The 20,126-nt window shown below is 35.7% G+C and overlaps 2 protein-coding genes across 5 annotated transcripts; one reads left to right on the forward strand and one right to left on the reverse strand.

The window, feature by feature from the left end:
• Positions 1 to 313: 313 nt before the first annotated feature.
• On the forward strand, positions 314 to 3,173 carry LOC144551135 (histone deacetylase-related / HD-like protein). Its single transcript, XM_078298965.1, has 5 exons — positions 314 to 565; positions 1,578 to 1,771; positions 2,350 to 2,497; positions 2,606 to 2,670; positions 2,757 to 3,173. The coding sequence occupies exons 1-5, from the start codon at positions 446 to 448 to the stop codon at positions 2,920 to 2,922; spliced, it is 693 nt and encodes a 230-aa protein (XP_078155091.1). The 5' UTR covers positions 314 to 445; the 3' UTR covers positions 2,923 to 3,173.
• Positions 3,174 to 7,219: 4,046 nt separating this feature from the next.
• Positions 7,220 to 18,510, reverse strand: LOC144551136 (uncharacterized). 4 transcript variants are annotated; one of them, XM_078298968.1, is made up of 16 exons: positions 18,428 to 18,510; positions 16,455 to 16,540; positions 16,052 to 16,155; positions 15,784 to 15,972; positions 15,547 to 15,606; positions 15,369 to 15,428; positions 15,001 to 15,070; positions 13,858 to 14,082; positions 13,396 to 13,523; positions 13,064 to 13,317; positions 12,275 to 12,472; positions 11,458 to 12,108; positions 9,719 to 9,781; positions 9,357 to 9,518; positions 9,079 to 9,213; positions 7,220 to 8,242 (listed from the first exon to the last, which is right to left on the reverse strand). In XM_078298968.1, exons 1-16 carry the CDS (start codon positions 18,437 to 18,439, stop codon positions 7,571 to 7,573), a joined length of 3,069 nt encoding a protein of 1,022 aa, XP_078155094.1. In that variant the 5' UTR covers positions 18,440 to 18,510; the 3' UTR covers positions 7,220 to 7,570. The 4 variants fall into 4 exon arrangements, 3 of the variants coding, with proteins under 3 accessions (XP_078155094.1, XP_078155093.1, XP_078155092.1); XM_078298967.1 differs by having other exon boundaries at positions 11,458 to 12,105; positions 15,784 to 15,975; XM_078298966.1 differs by having other exon boundaries at positions 15,784 to 15,975.
• Between the last annotated feature and the right edge of the window lie 1,616 nt (positions 18,511 to 20,126).

The raw sequence follows: 20,126 nt of genomic DNA on the forward strand, positions 1-20,126 counted from the left end.
ATTAATTTTTCTATTTTAAATTGAAGTAATTGCTATCATATTCATCAAAAGTTTCTAAATATCTAATTTCTCCAACAAAATTTAAAAATTACTTATTTTCCCATTAAAAACAAACAACTTTTCTCATTTTTTTAATCTAACTCCAAACAAATTTTTATTTGAATTTATTATAAATCACGTATAATAGTAACATTTTTTTCTAGATTCTCATCTCAAATCGAAGTGCAGAGAAAATAATTTCTTTACCTCACCTTCTCTGAGCTCCAAAGTGCTTCAAAAAATGCTGTATTTTGCCCAGTGGGCCATAAGACTCATAACCTCGAATAAAATAGGCTACCAAGTACCAAGTAGCAAAATCCTAAATTTGTAACTCCACGAATAATTTAGACCGAGGTAAATAATTAAATCGCTGATCGCGGTAATTCCCAAGAAGGCAGCGGCTGACATGGCAACAGCTGAGATCGCTGATTGGCGCTTCGATTTATCCAAGGTTGATGTATGGTACGCTAGCTACGGCTCTAACATGTGGAGGCCGAGGCTCCTCTGCTACATTGCTGGAGGGAAGGTAAAACCCACTCTATAGTCTAAGTTTAATCTTTGTAATTTGTTCAGTTTCATTATCTATTTATTAATTAAAGTAAGGGCAAAACTGTTCTAATATTTTTTTTATTAATATTAATCTTTATTTTTAGGTGATTAAATTAAGAAATGAGAATATTAATGAAATAAGTGAGTTTAGATGGGAAAATAGCTAAATTTGAAAATTTTGGCTTATGGGGCAATTGGCAAACAAAAAAAAAACAGGTGAATTTTTTATGGAGAAATATCTAAATCAATTAATCAAGAAGTTATGATGGGTATTTTTATAAGTTTCTCAAAATATTATCTGTGTATACTTTATAAGCTGAGTGGAATGGAACCCCTAGAGTTTCTCCTCTACTGTTTTGTGCTTGCTTTGGTCCCAATGATCTCCTTTTATGCATTCAATGCAAAATAGTTTGATGCTGCAAGTTGCTGCAGCATCTCTTCGATACTAAATATTAAAAATTCCAAATCAAAGGACGAATCTGAATAATCGATGTTGGTCTTCTTTACAAGTGACGCATGCACGTAAAATTTCATAATTTTCCAGGTTCAATTTGCACAAGATCAAGTCCTAAAAATGGATCGAGTTAATTTTATAGGTAAATTTTAGTGCTTTTTATCTTGTGGCCACTTGATCTTATTCAAAACAAACTTAAAAAGTGATAAAAATTTTAAGTAGACAGGTTGCTTGTGTAGAAGGTCAGGATCGATAGTTCGATGTCAATTGGATTTTGAAATAATAAATATATTACAACTTGAGGCCCCCAAAAGTTGTGGCATTGAGAACTGTCCTCCTTGAACATTAACAGTAGTCTGGAAAATGGTTTGAAGTCCCTGACTAAATACAAAAAATGATAACAGAATAGATTTCTCAGCAAGAGCCCGTCCGTACTGCTATGTCATTCTTTTGTTCTAAGCATCACCTTGCTGGGAAACTTGTGTTGTAATTGTTGAATTAGCTAATCCAGCATACTTTATGTTACTTGTAATAGGTTGAAGGTATGAGTGCTCCATGCTGTGGGGCCCGCGATAAGAGTGCCCCAAAAGATGTAATCTGGAAAACAGTGCCACATAGGCTGCTTTTTGCCGGATCATCTCACCACTACTGGGGCGTTGGTGGCTATGCCTTCCTTCACCCTGAGAGTGACTCTAATGAGGAATCTCATGTTTGCATATATAAAATTACGTATGTCTGTTTATTATGTCAGTACTGTTACCTTTTTAGCCTTTTGGTACATATTAGACTGCTAGTGAGAGCTTTAATTTTCTTTCCTGAACTGATTATTAATTATGAAGACACGTTTAATAGCAGTGAAAATCAAACGCAATTTACCTGGCGTATTGTACCATTCATTTTCTTTTTGTTGAGACCAAACTCAAACAGATACCAATATCCCCAGGTGATTTTTTTTTTTTTTTAATTTCCATATTAGCATGCTAGAATAGTGGATGAACTGGTATGGTACTGGCCTGTTATGGTAAAGCAGAAACAAGGCTCTGTGTTCTTTTCTTAATCTGAAAAACTATATACTAAGCATCAGCAGCTGCGTAAATCTTCGGAGAAGAAACAAGGGCTGAGAAAAGCAATTTTTTGTGTAAAGAAAAGTTGTTGATATTGATCCCTACGAGCTAGCACTGTACAGGTGCTGGACCTCACTAGCACTGAGCATCACTTTTAGGGTTTTATTGTCAGTTAAATTGTTGGGCAGTCATTTTATGTCGAGTTCAGCTTTTTCTGAAGTACAATATTTGTTGATACTGTAGGCTTGAGCAATTCAATGATATATTGTTCCAAGAGAACTATTTATTCGAAGATAACACTGCAATCCTGCAGATTGCTTCTCCTCTTGTCAGTATATCTGATATAGAACTTCTTTCGAAGAATAAGTCTTTGAATATAGAGGCTCTTAAGGTACTATCACTTCTCAAATTAGCTTCATGCTAGGTACAGTTGTTTATGTATCATTCCAATGAGTATTTAACTAACTGTAGGTGTCAACCCGATTTGATATTTGTGTAGGGTTGCTCCTACAGTAATATTGTTCAACTAGGGACGGAGGAGAACATACCCATTTTGACATTGACGTATGCTCTCTCTCTCTCTCTCTCTCCCTCTCCTTGTATCTTTATTGGAAACATATTTATTCATCATTTCTGGTACTTTATTGCAGATGTTTGTTGTCAGAAATTAACCGATTTAAATTAGGTGAGGTACCTTTGTCTCCTCCTCCACCAAAATATGTTAATATTTTAATTAAAGGACTGGTAGAAGGGAAACAGTTAACTGAAGCAGAAGCCTTGAATTATATTGATGTCGCTGCCTCTAAGAAGCTGTGATCGACTCAGCTATCAGGTTTATGTTATTTAAAATAGAATTGAAATTTAAACCTCTACATTGGACAGATACTACAAATTTCTTTCTATTCTAAATTGTAAGATTGAAAATTGTCGATTGGAATCAAAATGAAGAAGAATTCTTTGCCATTGTGGAATTTCCATTACAGTGGCTTCTTGGTTCTTTATCTAGTATGTAAGCAATTGTCAAACTTAAAACATATTGAAATAAGAGAAAGAAGTTGGAAATTCAATAGGAAATCAGAATCATTCATTATTTTCCAGTAGATTCTTGTTTGTTTGCTCATATATATTTTTTATTTTGTTTGTTGTTTTTCTGCAATCAATGTAGATTCCATGACTCCTGTTGATTTTCCCTGCAAATACATGTGTTTGAGGATTCTTCAAGGATCAATGATTTTTTTTTTTAAAACAGATATTGCGAAGTCGTGAGAGAAGCTCGAACTCTCAACTTTTGAATAACCACTGTCCTAGGACATTTATTTTCTGACCAACTGTGCTACCGCTCCTTCTGATCAATGATGTTAATGCATGTTATGCTGATTTTTTTTCATTTCTTAAATTTCAAGAGACTCATTTTCAGGACAAGTACAAAATTTTAATGTATTTTTTATAAAAAATGTCACACCCCAAACCAGAAATTCTGAATTAAGGTGTGATCAACCCCGCCTTGTGCTTAATTAATCATTAAGCACGCAAGGCTAATCATCAATAATAAATCAAACAGCAGCGAAAACAAAATAATATAAATATCAAGCATCAGTCACATAGCAAATAAATAAACATACACATACATAACTTATAATTCGATCCATCTCGGATCCAAATTACACCATCTATAGAAGGGAATATATGATCTATCGAGCCCGCATATATAACACAGAAAATACGGGACTTGTAAATCTAATCAAAAGCCTAATCCTAACTAGGTCAAGTGGTGTGGCCCTCGGGGACAGCTCCTGACATCTCATGCTGTGGACCGTCAGAACCTGTACCTAAAACCCACGAAACAACTTGTGAGTGAGCGACGAATCGCCCAGTATGTGACCCAGAATTATCCCCTCAGGGATCCTCTACGGTCAAAGCATTTTTATTTATATAAATTTCATACAGTTATGAATACAATTAAATATGCACAAGTGTAAACATATCTCAATATCTAATAGTCATAAAACACTTTTAATTAATGCCATGATGCAATTGTTCTAATATGCCAACATGCAAAATAAACCCAAAGTCAAAATACAATATCGGATAGTAATCAATTCAGAGTCCAGTGCCAAAGCACCGTGTGAACAAATATAATAATAATAATAATATTACGGATTTAAGTAAATCACCCCGTGCCGTGCCAATAGGATAAAAAGAATCTGAATGATATAATCCAAGGACTGTGATCAGGGAACAATGATACACGTTGCCTAATGACATCGCGCATTGCCCACAAGATTAGCATTACACTAGCACACTAGTCGATGGTTATACCTTTACCAAAAAGAATCTGAATAATATAATCCAAGGACTGTGATCAGGGAACAATGATACACGTTACCTAATGACATCGCGCATTGCCCACAAGATTAGCATTACACTAGCACACTAGCCGATGGTTATATCTAAATCCGGTGTGTCATCTCGCCTAAACGATTCATCAATCAAACATATAAAATAGGAGAAATCATACAATGCAAGTCGTAAAATAGTCAATCTCATCCCTCATGAGCATGAGAGAACTCCATTCATCCGGCCGAATTCACATGATCAAAAAGTAGTGCCAGCCTCGAACTGGTGCACTAAAGTGCCACGGCCTCAAACCGTGCAACACAACGCCACGGCCTCGAACCGTGTAGCGTAATATCAAGGCTGTCAATCCAGCTGCGCAGCCCTGAAACAATGCCATCGGGGCCTCGAACCACCAATGGGGTATCAATCAGTAGTGCCAGCCTCGAACTGGTGCACTAAAGTGCCACGGCCTCAAACTGTGCAACACAACGCCACGGCCTCGAACCGTGTAGCGTAATATCAAGGCTGCCAGTCTAGCTGCGCAACCCTGAAACAATGCCATTGGGGCCTCGAACCACCGATGGGGTAACCCGTCCTAGGCATGTAGCTCCTAATGTAGGTGGGGAAACTCCCTAATCGTTCGTACATCCGGACTCGAACCGGTGCACATAAAAATGTAAAATGAACGGAAAACATATATAGATCCAACTAGTACATATAATATAAATCCTAAGACCATCCGAGAATCAAGTGATGCTCGGCTCAGTGGCTGTCGGGCTGTCCCATACCAAGTGACACAAGACGGAACGAAGTCACTCGGCCCTGTTCAGCTCTCACCAATGCATGCATATGCACGTAAAATAATAATATATTGTCTTCTATGAGAAGAAGACAACTAATAACCTAATATTCTAATCATATATATATATATATAATATCATTTAATTACTCTACCTTTAAAATACAGTAAATTCGAGTTTTTCAAGGTTTATGCAATTCTACCTAGAGTGCAGAAAACGATAAACATGCTCTACAGTTTTAATGCAACTACTTAAAATAAAGTGCGGATGTCAGGTCAGATGGATCGACTGGTAAGAGTACGCTCACAAAAGAAAATAATTCAGATATCCCACACCTGTAGGGCTGGACTCTCTGTCGCTAATATTCAGCGTGCTCCACGTATGCTCCGAACTGCGGGTCAGTCGGATCAGCCCAATGATCAGGCTCGTACGGGATCTACTGATATGAAATTACGTAATTATAACTAATTAAGATCTACTCTAAATTATTCTAACCCTCGCCCCAATTAATGTGCAAGTCAAATTCTCAATTATTTCAATTCTATAAAAATTACCGATTCAGTCAGTCTGACTGAGTTGGTTAGTCAAATATTAATTATTTACTTTGATCTAAATTAATCTAATTTAATTCTAAAATAATTTATATTTTTAATAATTTAATTTGAAGATAAATTGCTTGTAAAAATTCTAATGTCGAAATATTCGCAAAAGTAATCATTTGTTAGTTACGGTAATTTTAAACGTGTCTTACCTATTAATATATCATAATTACTTATCTATTTGATTTATTTTAGCTTAACTCTAATTATTTTAAATCGGTCGAAATGCGATAAAAGTTAACTTATTATCAAAAATTTCTAATGCTATTTATTTTTATAATCATGCATAAATTATGTAATTATTACTAAACTAATAAGTATTAAAATATACTTTTAGTTATAGAGGAGGGTTCAAATGCCTCCATCATGCCTCCATCTCTCTTCATCATTTTTAAAGTTCAAACAGTCGATCCGAACCGCTCAACCTAACCTCCATACTAAAATATGTTTGAAGACCAAATTTTATATTTTTAGGAATTTTTTTACTATTTTTTTAGATAGGTACAAAATTAATAAATCTGAACCATCTAAAAACAGTATTTTTGTACCTATCTAAAAATTTTTCTAAAAATATAAAATTTGGTCTCCAAACATATTTTAGTATGGAGGTTAGGTTGAGCGGTTCGGATCGACTGTTTGAACTTTGAAAATGATGGAGAGAGATGGAGGCACAAAAACATGGAGGCATTTGAACCCTCCTCTTAGTTATATTATAATTTAGATATGTAAATTAGTCTTACAAAATTTTAGAGAAGAAACGTTTATCTATTGTACGTGTTTTTCTAATTATTTCTAATTATTGTACGTGTTTTTCTAATTATTTCTAATTATTGTACGTGTTTTTCTAATTTTAAAAATTTAGATTGTAGATACTTAATTTCACAGTTTTTGATTGGTATATATGAAATTCTCTCCGTCTAAAAAGAAAATAGAGGCGGCGGACTTAAAGATGCCTTAAAAGACATTATATGTTACAATTCTGGTAGTTTGCAACAAATATTCGTTTTCGGAAGAAATTACTCTGCAATTGCTGTAATGCAAAATCTATAAAGAAAGAATTCGTTCTGAAAAATTGAAAATGACAACAATATCAGAGATTCTACTAAATTTTGCAATGATCCATGCATCTTAAATAATTTGCTTTCATTCTGAGGTTTTTAAGATATAAAAAGAGGGAATCAATTTATGTGGATTATTTTGTTACTTTTTCGCGATCTTAATTTTCATTGCAAAAACATCAAAATCTATTACATGCATACAGATATAGGTATCTAATGGTTTCATTATGTCATTTTAGTTTAGATTTTTTTTTTATTATTATAAATGCTGAGGATAACAGGAGAAAATTGGGGGCATTTGCAATCCGTCATAAATCCGTTCCCCAAAAAACCACATATACAAAATAATTTGCCAGTTAAATTACATATCGAAAAATGATGACAGATCTAAAAATAATCGTCAATTGTACCGATCTAATTTATCAACAACCTGGAGTCAAAACTCATGAGATAAGCTTTAGATGGTGGAGAGAGTAACCCATATTTATCTAGATGTAGCAAAATCTAGGTTGACCTGGTATTGTCTTTTCTTTTCTTTTTTTGTATGCAAAATATGGTGGCAAAGGCCCCAAAAATTCTATATACCACCTATCTTTCATCACAATATGGTTAGTACAGTTAAACCACTGTCAGATTATATGCCCTATCAGCAGAGAACTGCCAAGATGACTCAACTGGATGGGGGTGGGCTGAGACTCCTGGAACGATTTCTATATCGTCTGTAGATCGGAGAGTCAGAGCCAGAGTCACCCCTATATCTACTCCTGTACCGACTCTCGTATTGGCTAGAGTATCTCCCAGAATAGTGATAATGGTCTGGGCGCACTGGGCTTCTAACCCTACTCCTATTCCGTCTATATTCAGGATTCCCATACCACCTCTTGGGGCTCCTGGATCGGCTTCTTTCCCGTCTCGGCACAGGACTTCTGGAAATGCTTCTCTCTTGCCTCACAGGACTTCTGGAAATGCTTCTCTCTTGCCTCCTCACAGGGCTCCTGGACCGGCTTCTGTGCCATCTCTGCACAGGTCTCCTGGAACGGCTTCTGTGCCGTCTCCGCACAGGACTCCTGGATCTGCTTCTTTCTTGTCTCAGCACAGGGCTCCGCCTCATAATTTGCCTCGGTGACCATTCTCCCCTTGCCGTGGCAGTGAAGTCAGACGTTTCGTTGTTCATTGAAGGATGATATTCATCCCTGGAGCTGCTTGCTAAGTGAGAAGGATTGAAGACGCGGAAATGAGATGGTGTACGGCTCAGGACAGGTACATTTCCATTACATGGTGCTGAAAATGGGTGGTAATATTGATTGTGACTTTGGGCCGCCATCTGACTAAAAGAAGCATCCTGCACAAGTGAATCAAAAACAGTGTAAATAAAGTATGAGAGTCTTATCTTATCTTATTTATAGTAAAACAAAACACTACAGTACAGTATGAGGACCTTGTATCATCATAAATAAAGTTCAAATCCAATGAATTATACATGATAAAAGTGACATATATAAATCATGCATATATGATAAAGACTGAATTTAACAAACGTCATACACAATAAACCACACTCAAATTGTATCAAATATAATAGGTTGGCTATGTCCGTCAACACGCCTATAAAATAATTATCTTTTGGTTATCCAAAACTATACAATGTCCTAGACACTTCTAAGTACCATTGATGTAAAGCATAAGGCCCTGTTCGGCGGGCTCAAAGGGATGGGCTGTGAAAATTTTGAACTGAATTTTACTGTTCACGTGGGAAAACAAAAATTCAGTCGGACTGAATTTTTTTTCCAACAGTAAAAGTTGGAGCTGCTGCCAAACAGGGCCTAAGGGTAGTTCTAGTGTACAGTTATTTAACTGTACATCTATTTAGTACTTTTGGCATTTACCGACTTTGAAATTGCCCAAATAAAATATCAATTTGTAGATGTGCCCTTCATCATCTAAATATGATATATATCAAATTTGGACCAATTTGGAATTTGATTGGTCATCCACCAAAAAGCCATTCAACCTAAACCGTTGAAAATTTCAAATCATTTAATAGAAATCTAACTTTCAAATTGGCTCAACTTTGGTACACACCTATTTAAATGATGGATGTATCTAAATAACAACTAATAATAATAACATTGGTCTTTTGTCTTCCTAGTTTGATTGTACTGAGTTGAGAATAATAACTGGAGACTCAAATGCTTTGGGTTTCACATCGGGTATTGTATAGGAACTGTGCGCTCTCTGTTTCTCTCCTGTAGCATGCATAATGGAAGTTCTTTTGCTGTGCTCTAAATAGTTTTGAATGTGACTAGTTGGCACCTGCAAGAATCAATCAAAGTCAGAATTCACATTCTTTTTATTATTATTTTTGGGAAAGTAGTCAGAATTTACATTAACAAGCTCAGCATTGGTTATACACAAAAATCTTGCTCTCTCTATCTCTCTTGAAATAAGCAATATACCTGATAAACTTCTGGGATGGATCTTCGGTGTAAACTTCCTGGAAACAGCAACATAGACGTGTTGCAATGAATGCCTCCAGGGCTTATGGGCTGTGCACTACAAGACTGTGATGTGGTCCCTTGGATCACTGCATAGGCTGGTGGTTGCTGATGAACTATTCCCTAGTTTAATTAATAGAAAGGAGTTGTCTGAATCACACAATTTCGATAGGGAGCAAATCATGCACAGTACAACAGGAAAATATACTGCACTTTCCAATGTTCTTATTAACCATGAAGTTTTGATATATACATTTTAATCTCTTAACAGTTCTGAACTTCTGAAATAAGATTGTCAACATTTACAGGTAATAGATCCAAACCTGGTTTTCTAAGAGTGGCCTGTCCGTGAGCTTGGTTGGCACAGACCTGGGGACATTGAGAACCTGGACAATTTAAAATCAAAAAAGTTATATGAACTCCAGAAAAATGAATAAAAAGAACATACAAATTAAAGTATATTTTTAAACGGGCAGAGATTGCAAGCAGCAGTACTGATATAATAAACTTTATTCTGCAATACCTTGTATGCAGTAGACTTGACATTCAAGGATACAAGCTACTCAAACCAAAAATTTCACATCTCCACACACTGAAAGAGAATCAACTCACAAATCTCTCCCCACACTTGAAGAGGAGCACCAGGCTATGCCTAAGAACTACGAGGTTTGGCTCACACCAAATCCTTACTCCCTAATTATACTTGTGAATAATTTGATACAGTATATTAGAGATGCAACATGGCGTTTACTAGAAATTGAGTCAATAATGTTACCAACTCAATTTTTCCCCAGAAATTTCATATGTACACTATTTTACACCATACATACTAGCGGAGGTCGAAAACCCTGACCCGAAACCGACCTGAACCGACTCAAGGTAACTCGAAATCTGAGACAATCCGAAGGTGGACAATCCAAGACCTGATCCGACCTGAACCCAAATGACCCGAAGCACAAGACTATCTGAAAGGACTAAAATCTGATCTGAATCCGAATGATCCAAAGCATGAGACTATCTGTAGCCGGACAACACAAAACCTCACACAACATGAACCCAAACAACCCAAAACACAAGATGGCATGAAGTGGAACAACCAAACCCTGACATGAATCCCAAAAATTAAAAAAACCGAGACAACTGGAAGCTGATCAACTCAAAAATTGGCCCGACTCAACAAAATTACGCAAAATTACACAATTATGCAAATGGAAGCTGATCAACCCCAAGGATCTGAAATACGCAAATTTACCTGATATGAAGACGATCCAAAATTTAAGATTACTTAACTACCAGAAGCTGAGACAACTGACACATAAAATGACCCGACTCAACAAAAGATGGTTTAAACGGCTGTTATAATTTCGCTCACTAACAATTATGACTGATAATTTCATAAATGCCCAAATTGTAATTGAGTGGTCAGTGCGATGTGTTGCAGCTTAATCTAGAAAGGATGTTTGAATTTATAGGTTACATCAATCATATAAAATATGGATTTAATATTTTAAAAACTGTAAAATACTATTTTTAAATTTTCTATTATATAATCGATCGTGTCAAATTGGTACAGATTGAGAATTGTGTGTCAAACTCAAATTATTATTGCATTGTTCCAAATAAATGAGAAGGTTACCTCATGACTATTGAGTTGTCAATAATTTTATTTTATAAATTTTACATTTTTTTTCTTAATTGAATTTTAAAATTTAATTATTGATTGAAACCTGATCTAAGAGAACCTGAACAACCCAAAACCAATATGGCTATGTCAATCTAAAGTCAGACAACCAAAAATCTGAAAATGATATGAAATCCGAAGACTCAAAACACCTGTATAACCCAAGACAATTTTGAAAACTATCTTGACCAAACTGATCCTAATGGATACCAAATGACCCGTAATACTAATTGACTGAAGGTGGACAACCCGAAGTTCGACAATGATCCAAAGTCAAACTGATCTTGAACCCAACCATCCAGCTAGATTGCCGCCTCCGGATACTGTACACCAAATGTGTACCCAAGAAAGCAGTTTTTACACAACAAAATGCTAACATACCTGGTTCATGGAACTGCCCTTGCACTCGTTAGAAATGTTCTTTTCTTCCCGGGCCTCATCTCTTCTTGAAAAGCCAGGTGGGATCTCTAGGCCAACCGGTAGAGCGAAAGGTCCATTTTCACGCTTGATTAATACAGGACCCGATGTAACACAACCAGGTGGTGTCTCTAGCTGCTGATTAGAGATGTTCTTTTCTTCCCTTGGCTCAACTCTTCTAGAAAAGCCAGGTGGGATCTCAAGGCCAACCGGTAGAGCAAAAGGTTCATTTTCATGCTTGATTAATATAGGACCTGAAGTACCACAACCAGGTGGCGTCTCTTGTTGCTGATTAGAGACGTTATTTTTTACCCCTGGCTCGACTCTTCTAGAAAAGCCAGGTGGGATCTCAAGGCCAACCGGTAGAGCGAAAGGTTCCTTTTCATTCTTGATTAATATACCAGAACCAGTTGGTGTCTCTAGTTGTTGATTAGAGACGTTCTTTTCTTCCCTTCCCTTAACTTTTCTAGAAGAGGCAGGTGGGATGTCAAGGCCACCTAGTAGTGGGACCAAGGGTTCCTGTTCATGCTTGATAAATATTTGACCTGACATCCTTTTGCTTTCAGCCTCATCAGCTCTCTTTTCTGAAGTTGCATGTATCACATATTGAGCCTGCTTTATGAAAAAAAACGAGTTCAGTTTTAAGCATATTTCGTGAGTCTTGTTGTTGATTTGGAACAAGACACAAATATGATCCATGCATCAAGAAAGAAAATATAACTGGAATGAAAAAAAGGAAAAAGAAAACTAAAACTAAATTGAGAGAATATACATAATATACCTCAGGATATTCTTCTTGGTTTTCACATCCTTCAAGGGTATCTTCCAGGACACTCTCTCCAATTGATGAAAAGTAACCACTTTCTTTATTAGCTATATAAGAAAGCGGAGAACATCTAGGAGCAACGTTTTTATAAACAGGTTGAACCTCCTTCCCTCGCATGTTGGTCGCCGACTGCTTATCCATTGGACTTATTTCCTGTTCAAAAAATTAGCAGGACTTTAAATTCAGATGTTTTACCCTAAAAATGCTGAAATGAAATGAAATTGGACTACAGTACAGTATGAGAGTGATTTTCAATATTTTGAACTTGCTGAAACCAAGTTCGAGAGGAGATTGGACGTAATGTTCTGTTTCAAGTCTCCTTTTGAACCAAGTATATACTACTTATGTTAAGACAATCATTTCACCAATTGAAATCCTGATGAATTGGAGGTTCATCAAGAACACTCAGGTAATTAATGGCAAGAACTTGCACCTATTGAAAGAAAATATTTCCCCACAATCAAATAATAAGCCTTCTGTACAAAGTCCTATTGTCCGATCATCCTTTGTATCAGATGAGAATGCAATATACGTATCTGAAAGGGTATTTTTCAAAACCTTGTGAAATCCACAAGACTAAAAAAATACCCCCAATATCAGTCACTTAATCCAAAGAAAATACGAGAATTAGTGCTAACTGTCAAGCACCAGCGTAAATTGAGCAAAATAGCAAGAAAAGATTATACATTGTTCAAAAAAAATAGAAGTTAGCTCCTCTTCTTTATCTATATAGAACTAATATACCTGTCCAATGGAAGGTCTTGCAAATCCTGGGGATACATCCAGAGTATCTGCAACTACCTGATCCACTTGATTATGTTTAACAACGTCAACTGTCTTGTCTAGTGCAATAGGTGTTCTAAAATCAGGGCTTGCACCAAACTCTGAGCTGGTCTTGGATGGATTTATATCGTAACTAGTGGATTTTTTTTTCTTTGAGCCACTTCTCATCTTGTGTTTCCAAAAGAAACCCCAGAAGAAAAGGTCCCCTTCTATTCCTGCAAACAACAGTAGTTAACATGCTAAGTCTGATGCCAAAATGGTGAACAAAAGATTTTAATGAAAGTCAAGCATACTTTGAGAATTCTCCGCCAGTAATTGAGATGAATGCACCACCAATTCAAGTTGTGCATTGACATTCATCTTTAGTGCATGCTCTCCAGAATATAATAGCCTGAGAAGATGGTTACACTTCAACTCAAACCTGTGAAACAGTAAAAAGTTCAAGCACCTTAGTGATTATAAAACAGCCACGCATGAGCAGATGTGTGCATTTCATTTAAGAGTTTTCTAGTTGAACCAACCTTAGACCAATTTTTAACCTTGGATGTACTGTTATAGCTAGGACAATTTAATGTGATAAAGATGAAAAAACAACAACAAATCTAAGCCTCGATCAGATGTCTATCCATTCAGAAACCATATTTAATGTCAACGAATCCAGGTGACAACAAAGATGAGACCCGATCGGTAACAAATCAATATAGGTTCAGTACCTCTAGGTGCAACCCACTGATATCAGTAAAAGAAAGGAATACCTCCTCTCTGAAGGCAAGATGTAAACTCCAATGTCCTCAAGGTTTGGAAATTTGGACTCCAACTGCTTTGGCCATACACTGAAGCGTGACACCATCTGCATTTGTAACTTTGAAGGCAGTGCCCCTATTGCTCTGTACAGCTTAGCAGAAACTTGAAGAGGTAAATAAGCAACCAACTCCACAAGGGTGCTTCCTATTGTACTGTAACGCACTTCCAGAGATCCCCTGGAATAGAAATTATTGTGACTACACTGAAAAACAAGCCAGCATGAGTTTAGTTTTGTTACTTTTTAGGGTCTCTTAATACATTGTTGAAATCAAGGTATAATAGGGCTATTAAGGTCCAGCTCATACTCAAATACATCAGAGGAGCAGAAAAAGAAAATAAGATAACCCCAACCAGAACAATATTATCCTGATGCCATACTATTAGTTCTGGAGTGAGGCTATGGTATTTTGCAAAGCGCATAACTGTCAGTGCTATGTATCAATATCTCTGTTTATAAAGTTTAAACAATCAATCCGAACCGTTCAACATGATCTCCATATAAAAAATATACTTGGAGATCAATTTTTTTTTTTTTACGTTTTGTTTTTTGCTATTTTTTAGATAGGTAGAAAATCAACTGGTATAAAGATTTTTGAACCATCCAAAAGCAGTCATTTTCTACCTATCTAAAAAATAGTAAAAAAATTCTAAAAAATATAAAATTTGGTCTTCAAATACATTTTCATATGGAGATCATGTTGAGTGGTTCAGATCGATTGTTTGGACTTTTAAAATGGAGATACAAATCCATAGTACGGACTGATTTGCGATTTGCAAAGTACCATAGCCTCACTCATTAGTTATGCTATACATATACACCAGCTGAAGTTAATAATCAAGTAATCAACTGTCCCTAAATATTTCATCCCTTTTGGATTCAATAACCATTCTCCCTGACGCACAAAAAACAGAATATTAGAGTTTAGGGTTTAGGGTTTAGGATTCAATAACCATTCTCCCTGCATTGTAATTCCTTGGTTTTTAATATTCTTAATTTATGTAAACACAAGGGCTCTGACAAAAAACCATGCATTCGCTTCCAAAGACAGGTCATGCTTATCATGCACTTTCATAAACTTTCAAGATACACTTACTTCCAAGCAATAGGAGCAGGGCGATAGGGAAGCTGCCCCTTCAAACTGCTCTGACCCATTTCTTTGTATCCTACAAATGCAATTTTGATTTACTGCTCATTATGGTGAAAATATGGTTGAAACATCACATGTTAAGCTCTCTTAGTAGATCAGTAAAGAGAAATGAATAATACATAGAAGTATATCCAAACAAGTTTTCAATTTTCACACTCAAAAGCAATATGTGAAAAGAAAGAAAGGCCCACTAGTTAATAGTATACAGGCAATGCTACAATTGAATGCATATTACATACTGAATGCATGTCCGATACTGACTTAACATTCTGGAATCTATAACAGCATATTCCTATCAATTGAACACATCTTACCGGAACTGGAAGCATTTCCTGGCTCTCTAAACTGCATCTTCTTAGCAGGTAGAAGCCGTTCTGTTGTTTATTAACCAAAACAAATAAGTTGTCCAGCTTAAGAGAGACATTACATACCATACAATAGGCAGTAGAACAGAATCCAAGCCAGCATTCCTATCAATTGAACACATCTTACCTGAACTGGAAGCATTTCCTGGCTCTCTAAACAGCATCTTCTTAGCAGGTAGAAGCCGTTCTGTTGTTTATTAACCAAAACAAATAAGTTGTCCAGCTTAAGAGAGGCATTACATACCATACAATAGGCAGTAGAACAGAATCCACACCAGCTTGAATGCTAATTTGACTGAAGGTACTATATTACAGTCTTTTCTTTGCTTGGTGCTCTGTACAAAGCTTACAAGACAATTTGTACCTGAAGAACTTTTATCCATACTAGTCTGAGTTTTAGTTGGAGTTCCACTTGGCTGTGCAGTTTGAATTGATGAAGCAATAGAGGTGGTAGTCGTTTTAATGCACTGTCTGACGGTCCCACGGCTCATAGATATCACCTCCTCAGATGATAAAAATTTCACTTTAGAATTTTCAAACTTCTTTGTTGGGCCTGCTGTCAAATAAAACAACTTTCTAAGTTTCAAATCCTCATTAACAGTAGAAATTTGATAAATATAATAGTCTATTACCTTTATCCGACTTCCTGTTCTCCATCATTACAGTTTGTTTCTTTCTACAGGTTTGGCAGTACCAAATTCCTTTTTGATTTGGAGCAGTAGCTTGCGCAAAGTACCTTGAAAAATATATTATAGCAATATTAAATTTAAATTTAAATGCGATTGGTTAGTAACAAATAGTCAACCAGTAACCACATTATATTATTGTGTCAAGACCACTAGGTACCAAAAATTAATTATTATCTGATTTTCAATTGCAATTGTTGTAGTCCATATACATTAGACAGTGTTGGGTGAGACTAAGGAGAGTAAAATAGTAAGATGAGTTGGCTAAAATAAATTATATAGATGATGCAAGCTAATGCGAAAATAGAAGACAGATTGAAAGAAGATTTAAGAAATAAAGAATGCATACGTATGCTCACAAGCTGTTTTGCAAACAGAGGAAGCAACCGAGTTCTCTATCTGGCCTATATCACCACATTCCCCACATATCCTACCCTGGAGTGGAAATTATTGAAAGATTGGATTATAAATTCTACCAATTTCAATAAAAGAATGTGCAAAACATTCCATTGACAAAAAGAAAAAAAAATGATCTTAAAAGTTTACAGTATAGGTAATCCGATTGGAAAAAGAAAAAGAAAGAGAAGACAGATAATATATATTACATAATGTTAGGAACAACAAAGAGTTTGAGGAGTTACTAATTTATTGTTTACTTTGTACAGAAAGGATATCTTGTTCTGAAGTAGAATCTGGAAGGATGTCTTTGTTATTTTATAATTTCCATTTACCGATGGCTATTTATTTTATCAATAATTCTAAAACTCATCTGTGGAAAACAAAGGGAAAAGGCATAAAAGTGTTGATTTTACTACATAAACCCAACCCATTAGTTAAAGTGCAAATTACCAAACCAGTTCCAGACAGCTTTGTTAAAAACTGCTAATTCATGCAAGCGAACAAACTTTTTTATACGATTACCAAGATTAACTAGTTGAGATTAAGAACACAGCAAGCACAATACAGGTTCTAACATCCTGATTGGTTTGACGATATTCTCCATCAAACGTGAAAAATAATTTGCAAAATACATAATCGGAAAGAGAGTGTAAACAAGAGATGACGTGATTTGAAGAGATGGTGCTGTGAAATTTCTTGTTAAAGGGTTAGATTCAGTGTGAATCGAATTGGCGCTGGTAAAAACACGATTGTCCTCCTGTGTCTTCCTTTGTTACGTTTAAAAGAGGAGGTTGTGTCAAGGATTATACCTTCTCAGACACTCTAACAAAGGTGCTAAACTCTTATCTTTCCTCTGCGTGTTAGGTTTATCTTTTTTGCCTTATCTGTTGCTTTCTTTTTTTGTCTATACATGTAACCTTAGTGTTTAGATTTGAGGGCATGGATGTATGGAAAGTTATCAATACTTGTCACTTGAATAATTTTCAATACAATAATTTTTCGATCAGGAAACTTCAATCCCAGATGAACTCCATTCAATTCATTTCTATTGAATTGAAATGAATTTGTTGGATTGTTCCGATCAGGGTGTAAATCATTATGAATCAGCATTAAACCTAGGATAACAACCTACATTTATAAATAGGAAAAAGTGATAGATCAGAGGGGTAAAGAAAGGAGAAGAGGGAACATGAAGGCTTAAAAAAAAATCCAGAATCGTGAGATTTTCGTGAATCTCAGGGTTACATTTCAAGGAGGAAAAGAAAGGAGAGAAGCGACAGAACAAAAAAAAAATGATTTAATTTGACCTCACTCAGCATCATTTTAAAGTCCCCTAAAATCTACAACCAGTCAAAAGTAAACAGATGAATTCTCAATAATAGCTCGGTTCTAAATATTTCTGTTGCTATTGTCTAATTTTCTCCTCCCACTCCTAGAAATTTTGCTGAGAAATAAAAATATTCGTGATTCACCTACCGTATGTTCCAGTCGGAGGTTATACTGAGAGTTTAGAGCTTCTATTCAAGAAAATACAAAAAGATTGACATTGGGCAAGGAAAAATGAAGTAAATATGCTGTTATCCCTTACAAATGAATGAAATCAGCCAAGACAAAAGAGAAGTAGAGGACACGCCATGCATGTCAAGATTTTAGTAACCGACTTTGTTAGTTGCTTTAGTCTTTAACAAAGAGATGGATGCGGAGGAAGAGAGCGAGAGCGAGAAAGAAAGAACGACAGATGAAAAATTAGGCTCAGTATTGCATTTGCTCACTTTTCCTTCAAAAGTAAAGATCACTCTCAATACAGCTATTTTAGCCTCTCTTTTTTGAAGCAAGGAAAAAAAAACAGAGCACGAACAAGCAAGGAATAAAACTAAACAAAACTCTAAAGATTAAGAGAAGTGGAAGAGAGAGACATCTTACAGTTTTCGACATTTGATGGAACGGAGAGAACGAATTCGAGCGAACTTGAAATTGATTCGGGTTTCTGAGCGAGTGGTTTATGGGGTTTTTATGTAATTTCTGGGATATAAATGAGATGAAGACGAAGAGACAAATCGAGACTAGGGGGGAATTCATATGACCTGAGGTAAGAGAAATTTTGAGTTTAGATGGAACCATCCAATCTGTTTTGGCACGAATATTAAAGAAACCCGTGCCTTCACACTTCAGACAGGATTGTCCCGGATTTTGATCGGACGGTCTGAATCTAAACTCAAATATTCTGTTACCTTAGAGGTCTCGACTAGGGAGTAGGGACTAGGGAGTGACGTAGTTTTCAGTTTTAAGTGGAGTTTTAACTTCTCCAGTAAAAGAGTAAAGAATAACCGTGTTGTTAAGCTAAAAATGGAGAAAACTGCCTCGTCTCATCAGCTGTCATTTGTCAAGCTCAAAAATATGATTTTCTCCGTACAGGCGTTCAGACGTACAGGGAGTGCGTACCCTCTGAGATATCTCATATTTTGCGTGACCGACATGTCCGGTGTCTATTCGGGGGTGACGTAGGGGGCCAGTATTATTTGAGCTTTGAGATTCGCGCAGAACGTATTGGAACGGTTGAAATTTTCCAAAAAGTCACGCAAAATATGAGGTATCTCAGAGGATGCGAATTCTAGACGTACAGGCGTCCTGGAACGAATTCTCCTGAAAGAGGAGCAGAGGAGAGCTCGAAAACCATAGCTGGATCTTCAGTGGCTCCTTGTTTTGATTTCAAATGTCTTTCCTCTTCTATTGCCACAGCAAAAAGACAATATTAATTTATTAAGGTTTATATAAAATGAAATTTAAAATTTACTAAGGTATATATCAAATGAAATTCAACTTATAAAAACTAGTGTGTGTGCTATATATTAATTTATTTATTCTGTAGTATAAAATCTCGAAGAGAAGAAAATATTAGATTTCACGTCTTTTATTTTGTTCGTCATGCAAAAAATGCTGGTCGCTCAAAAAGGAAGAGCAAAAATGTATGTTTTTAACAAGGTAAAAGTGTGAACTGCAATTTTTATATGATTTTTTTTTTATTATTTTTCTCAAATCAAATAACATGCATATTACATCTTTGCAGTTAATTTTGAAAACAATTTTTTAGCTATCGATTATTCAGGGTGTAATATTTTTAATCGCAATTCATTAGTTGAAACAAATCGTCACAGCAAAATAAAATAAAAACAAACGTCTTATAATATTCTAGGATTTTTAAGGCCTTAACTGTAACTTTTATCCCCCTTGATTCAATGTATTTGGAATTTATGACAAATTCATTTTTTTTTATTTCCTTGGGGTTGATTGCAAAATATGCAAAGAATGATTATTAATTACAGAGTTTGATTTTGAAAAGGCTGTGCATGCACTTGTGCTAGAGAGAAATGTAGATACCATTATACCAATTTGGGATATTTCAAGTGGCTGTTCTGATGCTTCTTTTGAGTTTGGAATTTTAATTCACATGCACAATATCTTTCTTTATATCAAAAAATATATAGAGAGAGAGAAAGAGATATGGGCTACGGTGAGCTGGGAAGTAAAACACGTTTATATTTCACACAATATTTTCATTTTCAAAATTCAAATAGCCGATTCAAACCTTTCAACACATTCTTCACAATAAAATATGCTTGAA

This window comes from Carex rostrata, chromosome 3, assembly GCF_964058835.1.
Source record: "Carex rostrata chromosome 3, lpCarRost1.2, whole genome shotgun sequence".
Classification (NCBI taxonomy): domain Eukaryota; kingdom Viridiplantae; phylum Streptophyta; class Magnoliopsida; order Poales; family Cyperaceae; genus Carex; species Carex rostrata.